This window comes from Myxocyprinus asiaticus, chromosome 14, assembly GCF_019703515.2.
Source record: "Myxocyprinus asiaticus isolate MX2 ecotype Aquarium Trade chromosome 14, UBuf_Myxa_2, whole genome shotgun sequence".
NCBI lineage: Eukaryota > Metazoa > Chordata > Actinopteri > Cypriniformes > Catostomidae > Myxocyprinus > Myxocyprinus asiaticus.
In genome coordinates, this window is record NC_059357.1 from 39,707,575 (window position 1) to 39,720,484 (window position 12,910).

Sequence of the window (12,910 nt, forward strand, 5' to 3'; positions counted from 1 at the left end):
GCCAAACTAATTGGACTCATAAACTACTGTATGTCTGCCAGTGTGATTCAGTGTATAAATTATTTCAACAAACACTACTAGTAAAATTCTACAAGACATGACACCTTATTTATTTATTTTAACATTATTACTATTCTTCTTCTTCTTCTTATATATATATCTTACAAACATATTATAATTATCAGTCTGTCTCCCTCATGTTGCATAAGACTCTTATTTTGAAGTGTTTTCCCAGACAAAATTTCCCAGTATGCACTGCCCTCATCACTGCCATCTGTTCCTGATTGTTCTCACCTGTTTTCCATTCCCTCATTAGCTTTTGTATGTATAAATATCCTCTAGTTTAGTTCCTTCTTTGTCAGTTCTTATTCTGAGTTCCTGTTTGTTGTTTCCCTGTCATCATTTTTATTAAAGCCTGTGAATAGCTCCTATGTCTCATCTCAGCAACCATTTGTTACAATAATTTAGTTTTGCCATTTTATATATATATATATATATATATATATATATATGTATATAATAATATCAGCTCATCAGGTGCATGATGGGTATAGGCAAATGTTTCGTATTTTGGTGATTTATTGAAGAAACAATTTTTGGCCTGTTCAAGCTAGTTCTTAAAGTTTAGCAATAACTAGCAAACGATGGAAAACAGCGTAATCGTTCAGATAACTTATTTTTAACTGATATATTTTTATGCACAGCTATAGTAAGCCTATGCATTTGTTTTTTTTCCTTCAGGAATATTACAGAGAGTCATTTTTGTTGTACAGCATGCAGTACGTTTTACGGAAAAAAAACCCCCCAACATAATATGAATAAAATCAATTAAACTTAACTGAGGCTATACATAACTTTATAATACTGCACAGTAAACATAGGTCTACGTTTTATTAGGCCTAAGTTTTCAATGGACGAATTCCAATCGAAAGTGATCATCCCTATGCCCTACTCACTACAAAGAACAAAGCGCTTGATGTGGACACTCTAGAAAGAGCATGGCATTACAGTTTGAATGTACCCTTAAAGTCTTGTAAAAGGGACTTTTGTGGAAAAAAATAAACTTTCTTTTGTTTGGAACGACTCATCGAGTGGCGCCCCCTTCCCGAAGTGCACTTCAAGGGCGCAAAAATGCCGTTTGGTCACCGCCCACTGTTATTGACGGAAGAGCGCTGTTAATTTGACGCATTGTGTTGCAGTGAAACAGTACCGTGTAGAAAATGTAGCCGAAACCTGTCTTTAATTTCTTTTCCTTTGGCCGTGGTTCTGGTATTGCCCAGCTACTATGAAAGCAGTGTGTCGATCGTTACTAAAACAACACACTTTTACATGTGTAGGAACGGCGGTCGGTGGAGTTCTGTTCAGATCTGTTAGCACTCTCAAGCTGCCTCCATACGCAGATGAGGCGTCAATTTATGTCCATGTGAGTGTAAAAACGATGGTCACAGCAACTGGCATACTGTATGTATAGGAGCCGGAGGACTAACGTAACCTATTCTGTCTGTCTGTGTTTCTACATTTCTGTAGTGGCCCTATTGCCTGAAACGATGCTCTTACTGCAACTTCAACAAGCATATTCCTCGGAGCCAAAACCATGCTGTCATGACCGAATGTCTGCAGAAAGAGACACAGACCTTAGTGCAACTCAGCCAGGTCTCTCGGTCAGTGTGCACTTTATGCATGGCTGTTTCCTCAGTACACACATATTTAGCAATTTATGTCAGCCTAAAGGAATATTCTGTCAATATTTACTCGCCCTTCTGTCAGTTCAAAATGCTGTTATTTTTCCCTGGAGCAGACAGATAATTGTTAAAGAATCTTCACACCGCTCTTTTTCTTACAACGACAGTTAAGAGTGAGCATGACTGTCAAAAATAAATACTACAAAAAAATATTTAAAATAATAAAATGGCACAATAAAAAGCAATACAATATGTGTGCTATTTTCCAAGTCTTCTGAAACCAGACAATACGCTATTCACAGAAAATCTTCCCCTCCACCACAGCTCTCAAATCTCATTCTCTGTCCCGCGTAATCATGGCTTCAAATATTGCACAATGCGACAATGCAGCATTGTTTTAATCTGAACGCAATCTCGAATTAGTTTTGAGAGTGTCAGTGGCGTCAAATATGGCACAATGCGACAAGGTGCCATTCTTTAAATCTGAACGTGATCTCAAATGAGTTTTGAGAGCGTCAGTGGCATAAAACAATGCACAACTCTGCAAGGTGCCATTTTCTTTTTTTTTACGCGATCTTGATTGAGTTTTAAGAGGGTAAATAACATGAGACATGCTGCCATTTTTGAATCTGAACATAATCTTGAATGAGTTTTGAGAGCGTCAAACATGGCATAATGCAACGAGGCAACATTTTTTGATCTAAACACTATCTCAAATGAGTTTTGAGAGTGTTAATGAAATTAAACATGGCACATTCTGACAAGACACTTTTTTTTTAAATCTGAAAGCTAACTTGAATTAGCTTTGAGAGTGTCAATGGCTACAACCATGGCACAATGCAACAAGGCTCCATTTTTTAATCTGAACATGATCTCGAATAAGTTTTAAGAGCATCAGTGGCATCAAAATGGCACAATACGACAAGCCGGAATCTGAACGTGATCTCGAATATGTTTAAAGAACATCAGTGGTGTCAAAAATGGCACAATGTGACAAAGCGGCATTTCTTTAGTCTGAACTCGATCTCAAATGAGTTTTAAGAGCGACAATGGTGTCAAAATGGCACAATGCGGCAACATGGAATTTGTTTTAAAAGGCAATTTTGAAAAGGTTTTGAGAGCATCAGTGGCATCAAACATGGCAAATACCGACAAGACAATATTTTTTTTTCCATCTGAATGCAAACTCGAATGAGCTTTGAAAGCGTCAAGGGGCAAAGATGGCACAATGTGGCAAGGCACCATTTTGAAATCTGAACATGATCTTGATTAAGTTTTAAGAGCATCAATGACGTCAAAAATGGCACAATGCGTCAAAGCAACATTTCTTTGGTCTGAACGTGATCTCTAATGAGTTTTGAGAGCGTTAATGGCATTAGACATGGCAAAACACGACAAGGCAGCATTTTTTTAAATCTGAATGTGACTTTGAATACGTTTTTATGAGTGTCAGTGGCGTCAAACATGGCACAATGCAACAAGGCACCATTTTTGAACTTGAACGCAATTTCGAATGAGTTTTGAGAATATCAATGGCGTCAAACATGGCAAATTGCAACAAGGCACCATTTTTTAATCTGAACGCAATCTCAAATGACTTTTGAGAGAATCATTGGAGTGTAACGTAGCACAATGCAACAAGGCACCATTTCTGAATCTGAACGCGATCTTGAATGAATTTTGAGAGCGTTAATGGCATCAAACACGGCACAATGCGACAAGGCATTATTGTTTTAATCTGAATGCAGTTTCGAATAAGTGTTGATTGTCAATGGCATCAAACACACCACAATGCGACAAGGTGGCATTTTTTTAATTGGAATGCAATCTTAAATTAGTTTTGAGAGTGTTAATGGTGTCAAACATGGCACTTTTGATAGTCATGGTGACTATGAACAGTTGTCAATGGCGTCAAACATGGCACAACATTATAAGACAGAGTTTGTTTGTTTTTTATCTTAAAACAATCTTGAATGAGTTTTGAGAGGTGAAGATAATCAGTAAATAACAACTTAGACTATTTTTAAGCTTGACAGCCTTGGTCATTGTTAACTCTTGCTATATTGAAAAGAGCTGTGTTTGGGACAACATGAGTGTAAATTAATAATGACAGAATTTCCTTTTTTCGGGGTGGATTGTTCCTTTAATTTGGTCTTTACTGTTCCCCAGAATCAGCTCAGTGTTTTTTGGCGGAGGAACACCCAGTCTGGCTCAGCCCTCCACAATCGCTGCCGTCCTGGAGACTGTCTCCAAACATGCACAACTTTCACATGATGCAGAGGTCACTCTGGAAGTGAATCCTACACCTGCTGGAAAAGCTAGTCTGAAGGACTTCATGTTAGCTGGAGTTAACCGATTTTCTATTGGAATTCAGGTGCAGTGCATTGCACACATTTCACGGTCTTTCAGAAGTGTTGTATTTGTAGCCAATAAGTTTTAATTTTTAAGATGCATCTTAGGCAGAGTCTGCAAAGTTCTATCGACAGTTAAAACGAATGCTGTGCCCCACAGTCACTAAATGATGATCACCTGAGGACTCTAGGGAGGGATCACAGTTCTCAACATGCTCTTCAGACAGTGGCAGAGGCCAGGACACTTTGCCCGAGACGGGTGTCTGTGGATGTCATGTTTGCTCTCCCATACCAAAGTGTGAAGTCATGGGAGAAGGAGCTGGAGAAACTCCTGCCAGTTTGTGACAATCATGTTTCATTGTATCAACTGACTTTAGAAAGGGGTACACGGCTGTTTAAACAGGTTGGCAGTGGTGAATTAAGTGTGCCTGGTGATTATATCACAGCTGTTATGTACAAATCAGCATGCAGGATCCTGGAGCAGGCTGGGTTTCATCAGTATGAGGTGTCCAACTTTGCCAAAAACGTAAGTTCTAATGGCTGATGTTCTTAACGTCGTTCAAAACTGTAGATTTAATATTGAGCGAAAAAATGATATATCATTTCTGATCATGGGTTTGGGTCCCAGAGAACACATGTACTTATAAAATGATTACTTTGCACTGTAAGTAGCTAAGGATAAAAGTGTCTGCCAAATAATTAAAAGGGTAGTTGACCTTTAACCTTAAAAACATTACCTGTTTGAGACAACATTAAACTCGCTTTTAACGCCACATAATGGACATTTCACCTCAGAACTGCTGCAGTACATGTCTTGAACCTCATAATATCAAAATGTCACCTAAAATCTTGTTGAATAAAAGAAAAAGTTCAACTACCCAAACATATTAAATAACAGGTTTATTGATTATCTACTGGTATTTATTCATTATAGAATGCTTTCAGTGAACACAATATCGGGTACTGGAGGAGTCAGCAGTACATAGGAGTAGGCCCAGGTATAATTAAACACATACAATGCACTCATATATAATATATATATATATAATTTAAAGATAATACATTGTCATAGGTAAGATTTGTTGTTTACTGAATAATAATTTGCATTTAATATCCTACCACCTGTTAGGGGCACATGGACGCTTTGTTCCATGCGCAGTGGGAGGAGCTCAGAGGGAAGCTCGGACACAGACTTTAGAACCAGATGTTTGGATACGAGAGGTTCAGCGACAAGGTCACGGAACACGCAGACGAATACAGCTCGATCATCATGGCCTGTAAGAGCAATAGATTTGTAGTCCAAAAACGTACACAACTAGCTATAAAGCAATCGTACAAGCTGTTGACAAGCTATTGAACTGGATCAACATGCTCTGTCTGCAGGCTGGAGGAAGTTTTGGTCATGGGTTTGCGTATGAATGAAGGAATCAGCCACCAGGTAAAACGGACCTTCAATGACTTGATCTTTTTTTTTTTTTGTGTTGGTACAAATGGGGGAATCTCATGAACTTGCTAAGAAAAAATAATACAAATGAAAATTAAGGCTATTTTATGGACCATTAAAGCTGAAGAATGTCATTTCTGTGCCACTAACGCCACCAAACGGAATTGCAAAAATACTCTTTGTTTTCAAAACGGCTTTCTGAATACACCCCTACGCCCCCCTGTTGGTAAAAAAAAAAAAGAGATAGTCCCGCCCCCAGCTCATGCTATTGGTTGAGTCATTGTTACTGTGTTTTTATAGACCGGTTGCTCAAAACAGTGTAATTTTCAAATCGCTACAGAAACACAGTGTTTACAGTTTTTGAGAAAATTAACCTATGAATGGCGTACTACTAATAGCTAGCTGTCTCTGCATATTAAGCTGGGATAGAGAAAGTATATTAACACAGGAAAAAGTTACATACTTCAGCTTTATGATTTTTTGCATTAGTGCACCAGACATTATTTATGAAAATTGCTTTATGAATAACAATATAGGCACTTTTCCACCCAAATGCATTTGACAGTAATTCAAAAAATATTATATTTAAACATTATGGTAGTCTTTGTTGAACTGTACTTGTATTACAATTTTACTTTTACTGTATCACAGTAAATCGGTGTGATACACCACACGGTGGCTCAGTGGGTAGCACTGTCGCCTCACAGCAAGAAGGTCATTTCTGTGTGGAGTTTGCATGTTCTCCCCGTGTTCGAGTGGGTTTCCTCTGGGTGCTCCGGTTTCCCCCAAAATCCAAAAACATGCAGGTCGAGTGAATTGAAGACTCTAAATTGCCCGTAGGTGTGTGTGTATGTCTATGTATGTGTGTTTGCCCTGTGATGGACTAGCCATCTGTTCAGGGTGTTTCCCTGCCTTCGGCCCGAGACAGCTGGGATAGGCCCCAGCACTACCCACGACCCTGCATAGGATAAGCAGCTATAGAGAATGGTTGGATGTATTACAGTAAAACTGCCACTCACTGGATGCTTTTTGTTTTTGGTACCATTCTGAATAAACTCTAGAGACTGTTTTGTGTGAAAATCCATGGAGATCAGCAGTTACAGAAATACTCAAACCAGCCCGTCTGACACCAATCATGCCACGGTCGAATTATAATCTGGACATAGTATTTTTGTGAGACTTACTCAAATGCATTTTTACATGCAATTGGTGATGGATGTCTTGTCTAACCAATGTTTTTTAAAAAAAAATTATTATTTGTTAAACTGTGTAGCACTGGGAGCTATTCAGCCCAGAAGCAGACCTCCAAAAAATATTTGGGGTGTCAGATAACGTACAGGAACTGCAAGCAGGGGGACTTCTTATACTTGATGACAGGTGATTTTATGTCTGTAATATTTTCTGTACATACATACTATTTATATAAGCCAAGTGTGATTGCACTTTATATTTTCAGTTATCCATAAATTTCCCCTTGATCTTCATGTTGCAGGGGTTTGCGGTGTTCCTGGGAAGGCTTGGCTTTACTGGACAGCATCTTACCCACACTGCTGGTAGAATTAGAGATGTTTCTCAAAAGCAGGAGCATCGTGAAGACACAGTACACCAGCAGAGAGACAGACATGCAGAGAGACAAATGACACTTTACGTCAACAGGGTTCCTACGCATGCTGGAAAACCTGGAGTTTTGCAATGCAATTTTTCCAGTCATGGAGAAGTAATGGGAAATGAGAAAAATATCTAAATGTCCTGGAAAATAGTTAATTATAATAAAACTGTTTGACTGTGTAGCTAAAATGGTTTTTGTTACATGTAGAAAAACATGGTAACGATTGGGTCAAATACACATATTCGTATAGTTTTGTCTAGGGATGCACCGATATAGAAATTTTGTCCGATACCAGTTTGAACAAAAAACCATAGGCCGATACCAATATTTCCCCCTTTACATTATTATCACTTTTTTATTAGTACTATTTGTAATCGTTGGTGTTCTTATTATTCTTCTTCTGCCATGGGAGTCTATGGCAGCCCATAGAGCTGTTCACAGGAAAGTTATGAAGTTTTGCACACAGCAAATTTGGAGTCTGTAACTCAAACCCTTTAGCACCACCAACAGGTCAAAGTTTCACTCATGTTTACGCTAGCAACTTTTGAACTGTAAGTCCTAGAGACAAAATTCTTTTTCCCCCTGATTCCTGAGCTCATGCCGAGTCGAATGCAGAAATTGTTTTAAAGCGATAGTGAGACAAAAGTTATCACTTTTTTTTTCGATGTTTGAAATCGTTCCTGAGAAATGGCTTCACGAATTTGACAGCGAGCACGCCAAAATGGACTTCATGCTGTATCTCCGCAACACTTTGACGAATTGTGACAAAACTTGGTATGTGTCATCGCCATCATGCCTTGAGGTTACCTGCAGCGTTTCGCCACACTACCCCCTACTAGTCAGGAGATAGCAAAAATGGCTATTTTGGCTTATAACTCTTGAACGCTTTGGCCAAAATTTATAAAACTGGTCTCTTTAGATTCAGTGAAACATTCCGAGTCAAACGATACCCAATTTTCCCATGTTGGCCGTTTTGGGTGTCGGCCATTTTGAATTTTGTCGCAAAATGCTGTATTTTATGAACGCATTGGCGTATCATTACGAAACTTTGTATGTGTCCCCAGGAACATGCCCTGAAGGTGTCTGAGAAGTTTGGGTCCGGCGCTACCTAGTGGTGGAAAAATTATTATTTTTTTTTTTTACTTTGTGAGCTTATAACTTTTTGTGGCGTTGGTCTATTTTCACAGGACTGGTCTCTTTAAGTTCAGGAGGACTTGCCGAGCACAACGATACCATATTTGCTATGGTTGTCCTTATGGCCTGTTGCCACTTCGAAAATAGTTCCGAAACTACTTTAGCGAGTTGCTTCAAAGCTGTTCATCCGATCGGAACGAAACCACCAAAATAAAAAGCATCATTTGTAAATTTCTTTAGATAAAAGAGAACATGGCAACATTTTGCTTGTAAATGCCAAAAACAGGCTGATGAATTTTAAAAGTGGTCTCTGCTTTTACGTAAAGTGATATAACTCTTAAGTGAAATAAGATATTTTCACCAGTCATGACACACTTATATAAGGGCTCAACCTGAGAACACACAGAAAAAGTTGCGGGGTTTGACCATTTGGTGGCGCTATAACAGGGAACAATATGAAAGTGGCTCTAAATATAGAAACATTGGTCCGATTCATTTCAAAATTTGCATGCAGTGTCTTTGCATTCAGTGTATTTGTGGGAGCTGCCATCATTGATCATGAGGACAGTTGCATATATTGAGAAACATGGCAGCCATTGGCCAATCATCAACACATTTGACTTTGAGCACACCAAAATGGACTTGAGGCTGTATGTTTGCATTTTTGTGAGACTGGTCTTGTTCGATTGTGTGGGTCATACAGAGAACAATGATACCAATGTTAGCCATGATTTGATTTATGTAAAATGTTTTGTTGTTGCTATTACTCCTAACATTTGTCCAATCAACATGAAATTGAAATCTGCTGATTATTTACAGACCATGCCTGAAAATGTTAGCAAATAGATTTTTGTTGTTTAGAATTGTTTCACAAACAAATTTGAAAGTACCAAATTTATAAAAAATACCAAAGAGGAATTAAGGCTGTTGCATTTGCTTAGTAAAATGAAAATATTTTAAGACCTTGCCCTGGGGGGGGTCATTGTGAAATCTGGATGCCCTGTAGTAAACAGTGGCTAAATGTGCTTGCTTGAAATATTTCAGTCAATTAGACAAATTGTTTTCAATTAAGTTAGTGTCATGCAAATAATCAAAACTTTTTTTTTAGTTTAAATTGGATCAGAATAAATATTGCATAGATGTCTATAAATGTATTGCATATAATCCTATGGATGTAAAAACTGACTTCCAATTTTTTCCAAAAAATCCTACAAAGTGCTTGAGAATACACAAAACAATGTATAGTGTGCAATGTTGCACTTAACACCCTCTGCACAACCTTGAGTAAATGCTCTTTGTCAATGTACTAATAGCAAAAAGAGCAAGCACTTTTGTTCTGCCGATGATAGAGATTGAATGTGCAACTAGTACACACAAATAGAACAGTAGTGTATCTTGAGAAACATGGCCATAGATGTTTTTTTTTTTATTTATTTTTATCTTTAACTCCTACAGCATTCATCAGAATTCTAACTTAAAATGTGTCAGGATGCTTCTATTGCTGCTCATGCTGCCGATAATTGGCTTGACTCCGGTATTGTTGCTTGCAGCTATATTTTTATTTTGGAATTTTGCTTTAAAAATGTAAATGTGCCTTTTCGCTGTTTTAACAATAAATAATTTCCACTGAACACGAATTGGATCTGTTGAACACATGACAGACCAAGCTGTCATGAAGCCAAAGTCTGTTGGTTTCAAAGCATTTTGGATGGTTTCCCTATTCATGTAGCCTATACTTTAGGTGAGTGCCATTTTCACAACTGTCACATCCGTTTATGGCGCTTTTCCACATTAACATGAAATATTATATGTTCTTAAGAGTGCCAAGAGTTTTTACAAAGTGTGTTGCCAATGAAATGCTGATGGTTTTAATTTGGTCAATAATTGGTCGATAAACATCGGCAGCCGATACATCGGTGCATCCCTATTTTGTCACTGCTGGCGGCTGCACGTTGTGAAACAATGTCAACGGTTGACTGTCATAAACGAAGCCCTGTCACGTACATTCGCTACTCATCTGCTGTCATCTCTGCTTTGGTCCAATTAAATTGTTTATGTATTAATATAGTGAAAAATATGATTTTTTTTTTTTGTTCCCCATTGCTGTTGTGTTAACTACAAAAACATTTTAGTTGTAAATCTTAGACAATGGTTGACAGTCAGTCTGCTGTTTTTTTTTTTTTTTTAACACAAGCCGAGTTTGTAGTGTTGTGATGCTTCCTTTACACCTCGGCAGGGGCGAAGCAATCATTTCAAAAGTGACAGGGACAAAACGATTAGTGCAAGACGAACATAAATCTATAAGATATATTTTTAAGGCTGTCAATCGATTACAATTTTTTATTGAATTAATTACATGATTGACCAGTGAATTTTTACTTTTGCTTTTACACATTTAGACATTTGCTGTATGAAAGACACAGCGTAAACACATTTGCCCTGTGAAAAAGTGTGGGGGACAAACTTTGGTTTTATTGAAAGTGAGGGGGACATGTCCCTCGCATGCCCCGCGTATTCTACACCCATGCACTTGGGGATGTGAATGTAATGTAATTTTAATAATTAACAATCTGAGTCTGCTTATACCGTGGTTACACCATCTAGGGCCCGATGATTTCCACGATGTGAAAAACAGGGACAGAATCACTGGATCCAGTCATAAAAATGGCATTATCTATAAAACGTGGAGTATCTCGTTATTTGACATATTTGGGACAAAAAAAGAATGTTTGAATGCACAAATCAAATAAAAATTGTGATATGTCGTAGTGTGATTATTAAACTGCAAAATGTTGTGATTCAATTAAGTTCATATATAATCTGCATGTGCTGAGCGCTTCAAAATGAATGTGTGTAATGAATTCAGAAAAAAACAACAATTCAACAACCACAATATGCATCATGACCTCTCGTGTGGGTTTTTACGTAAATATTACACCTGTTGGGCACATAATATGTCTTGGACAATTGTGGCTTGGGAACCCTGATCAAAGAAACACGAGAAAGAGTGTTCACACATAGTCATTTTAAAGGTAATGAGCAGTAAAGTAAAAATGAGATTCTTCCCTGTGGAGCGGAGAATTCTTTTTGGGGAGATTGGAGGATGGATGGGTACCATGGGTGTTTTGGACCTTTGGTTATGAAATGGTGTAAGTGACCAGGAGGCGTTGAAAAACTCTCTGTTTCACACACATGTAATATTTACAAATGTTCAGGGCTCAAAAGCTTCCACTGAATTATGGCTTATGCCAGCTCGACATGTTACAAAAATTCACCATCAAATTAAAATCAAAATGGTGCATTTATCTCTGTGCTGTCAGACACACCAAAAATGTGTATAAACAGCATTTTGCTCCCTTTTTACAGTTAGTATGTTCAAATATTGTTTAGGAAACCGACAAGACAAGCCATTTGAAGTTATTCTTTTCCATCCACAGTGGGAGGCAAGGTAATTGAAGAAACATGAATCATTCATGTTGCTCTTTATGCAGTCTCTTGTGTTGCAACCACCAGTTGCCTGTACTTTACATACTATTAAAAATATTTTCTTTCCTCATGCCTATAAGTTTATATATATATATATATATATATATATATATATATATATATATATATATATATATATATATATATAAGATTATAACAAAACTGTGTAACAGTAAAATGTAAAAATGACATAAACCGTGTAATTGGAACATCATTAAAATATCGTATTAAAATGTTTTGTATATGAAAACATGGTACAACTACGAGCGGTCTGCTGTCCATGGTGCTGATCGCCTTTTGTGTAACAAATAATTGATTGTTGAAAATGTTTGTGCTGTAAATAGTCAGGTCTTTGTAAGCTGCATTTTATTTGCATATTCAAAGTCTAAAGGGAATTCATCTCTTTCTGTAGCAATATAACATGTTGCATAATTTATCTTATGCAAAGCACGATTTTATTGTCAGAGGTTGACACCTATGAGAGCGTGGGCGCACTTTCTTATTAATATAAAAGGATTGTACGCCAGCACAGCACATCAGTGATGATTCAAGACATTGCAGATGATGAGAACTATTCCTTCGCCACCCACTACTTTCTTCTCGTTGTTCATCCATAAATGGTCATACAATAAGTGGTATGGTTTGTCCTTAAAGGACACGCTATCTGAAAACTGAGCCGAACTCATTACAAAACATACCAGCTTGACTCATGAATATTAATTAGGTGGTAAAGACAATATCTGCTAACCAATTTAGTACCGCCGCTTATTTATTATTTATATCATTTAAAATATTGCCCAGTGTTTGTGGAAAATCAGATAATCTGAAAGTTTGCTTTAAAAGACAATAGACTTTTGCAGACCGTCTCTGTCAATTTACATTCATGTGTTGATGTTGGGCTCTTGACCTAACCAATATGGCGGACGCCGACCGCGTCCATGGAAACAGCTGTTAATAAGCTATCTACGACCTTTGGTCTACACTGGACACATGGCAGTGAGCATTCTAATTTAAATGGCGTGCAGAAAGCCGGACCAATCAGCTGTGAGCTCGAACAGCCTTCCGCAATGTTTAAATGGGTGAAATAGCATCATACTTTATTTTCAACGAAATTCAACTGGTATAAAAATGTACTTATTCGATAAGCTATTGTAATGTTATTGTTGCTAAAACTGTGTACACATGTCGTTAGAAACAAAAGATG

The 12,910-nt window shown here is 37.6% G+C and overlaps 1 protein-coding gene across 1 annotated transcript; it reads left to right on the forward strand.

The window, feature by feature from the left end:
• Window positions 1-1,219: 1,219 nt before the first annotated feature.
• Window positions 1,220-10,283, forward strand: rsad1 (radical S-adenosyl methionine domain containing 1). The gene is made up of 9 exons (XM_051717213.1): window positions 1,220-1,423; window positions 1,528-1,661; window positions 3,852-4,056; window positions 4,194-4,559; window positions 4,968-5,031; window positions 5,163-5,310; window positions 5,417-5,471; window positions 6,751-6,854; window positions 6,970-10,283. Exons 1-9 carry the CDS (start codon window positions 1,286-1,288, stop codon window positions 7,115-7,117), a joined length of 1,362 nt encoding a protein of 453 aa, XP_051573173.1. The 5' UTR covers window positions 1,220-1,285; the 3' UTR covers window positions 7,118-10,283.
• Window positions 10,284-12,910: the final 2,627 nt, after the last annotated feature.

Coding starts and splice junctions, on each gene's coding strand:
- rsad1 (XM_051717213.1), top strand. CDS start 1,286: ATGAAAGCAGTGTGTCGATCGTTACTAAAACAACACACTTTTACATGT. Junction 4,560..4,967: donor TGTCCAACTTTGCCAAAAAC/GTAAGTTCTAAT, acceptor TATTCATTATAG/AATGCTTTCAGTGAACACAA. Junction 5,032..5,162: donor GTACATAGGAGTAGGCCCAG/GTATAATTAAAC, acceptor ACCACCTGTTAG/GGGCACATGGACGCTTTGTT.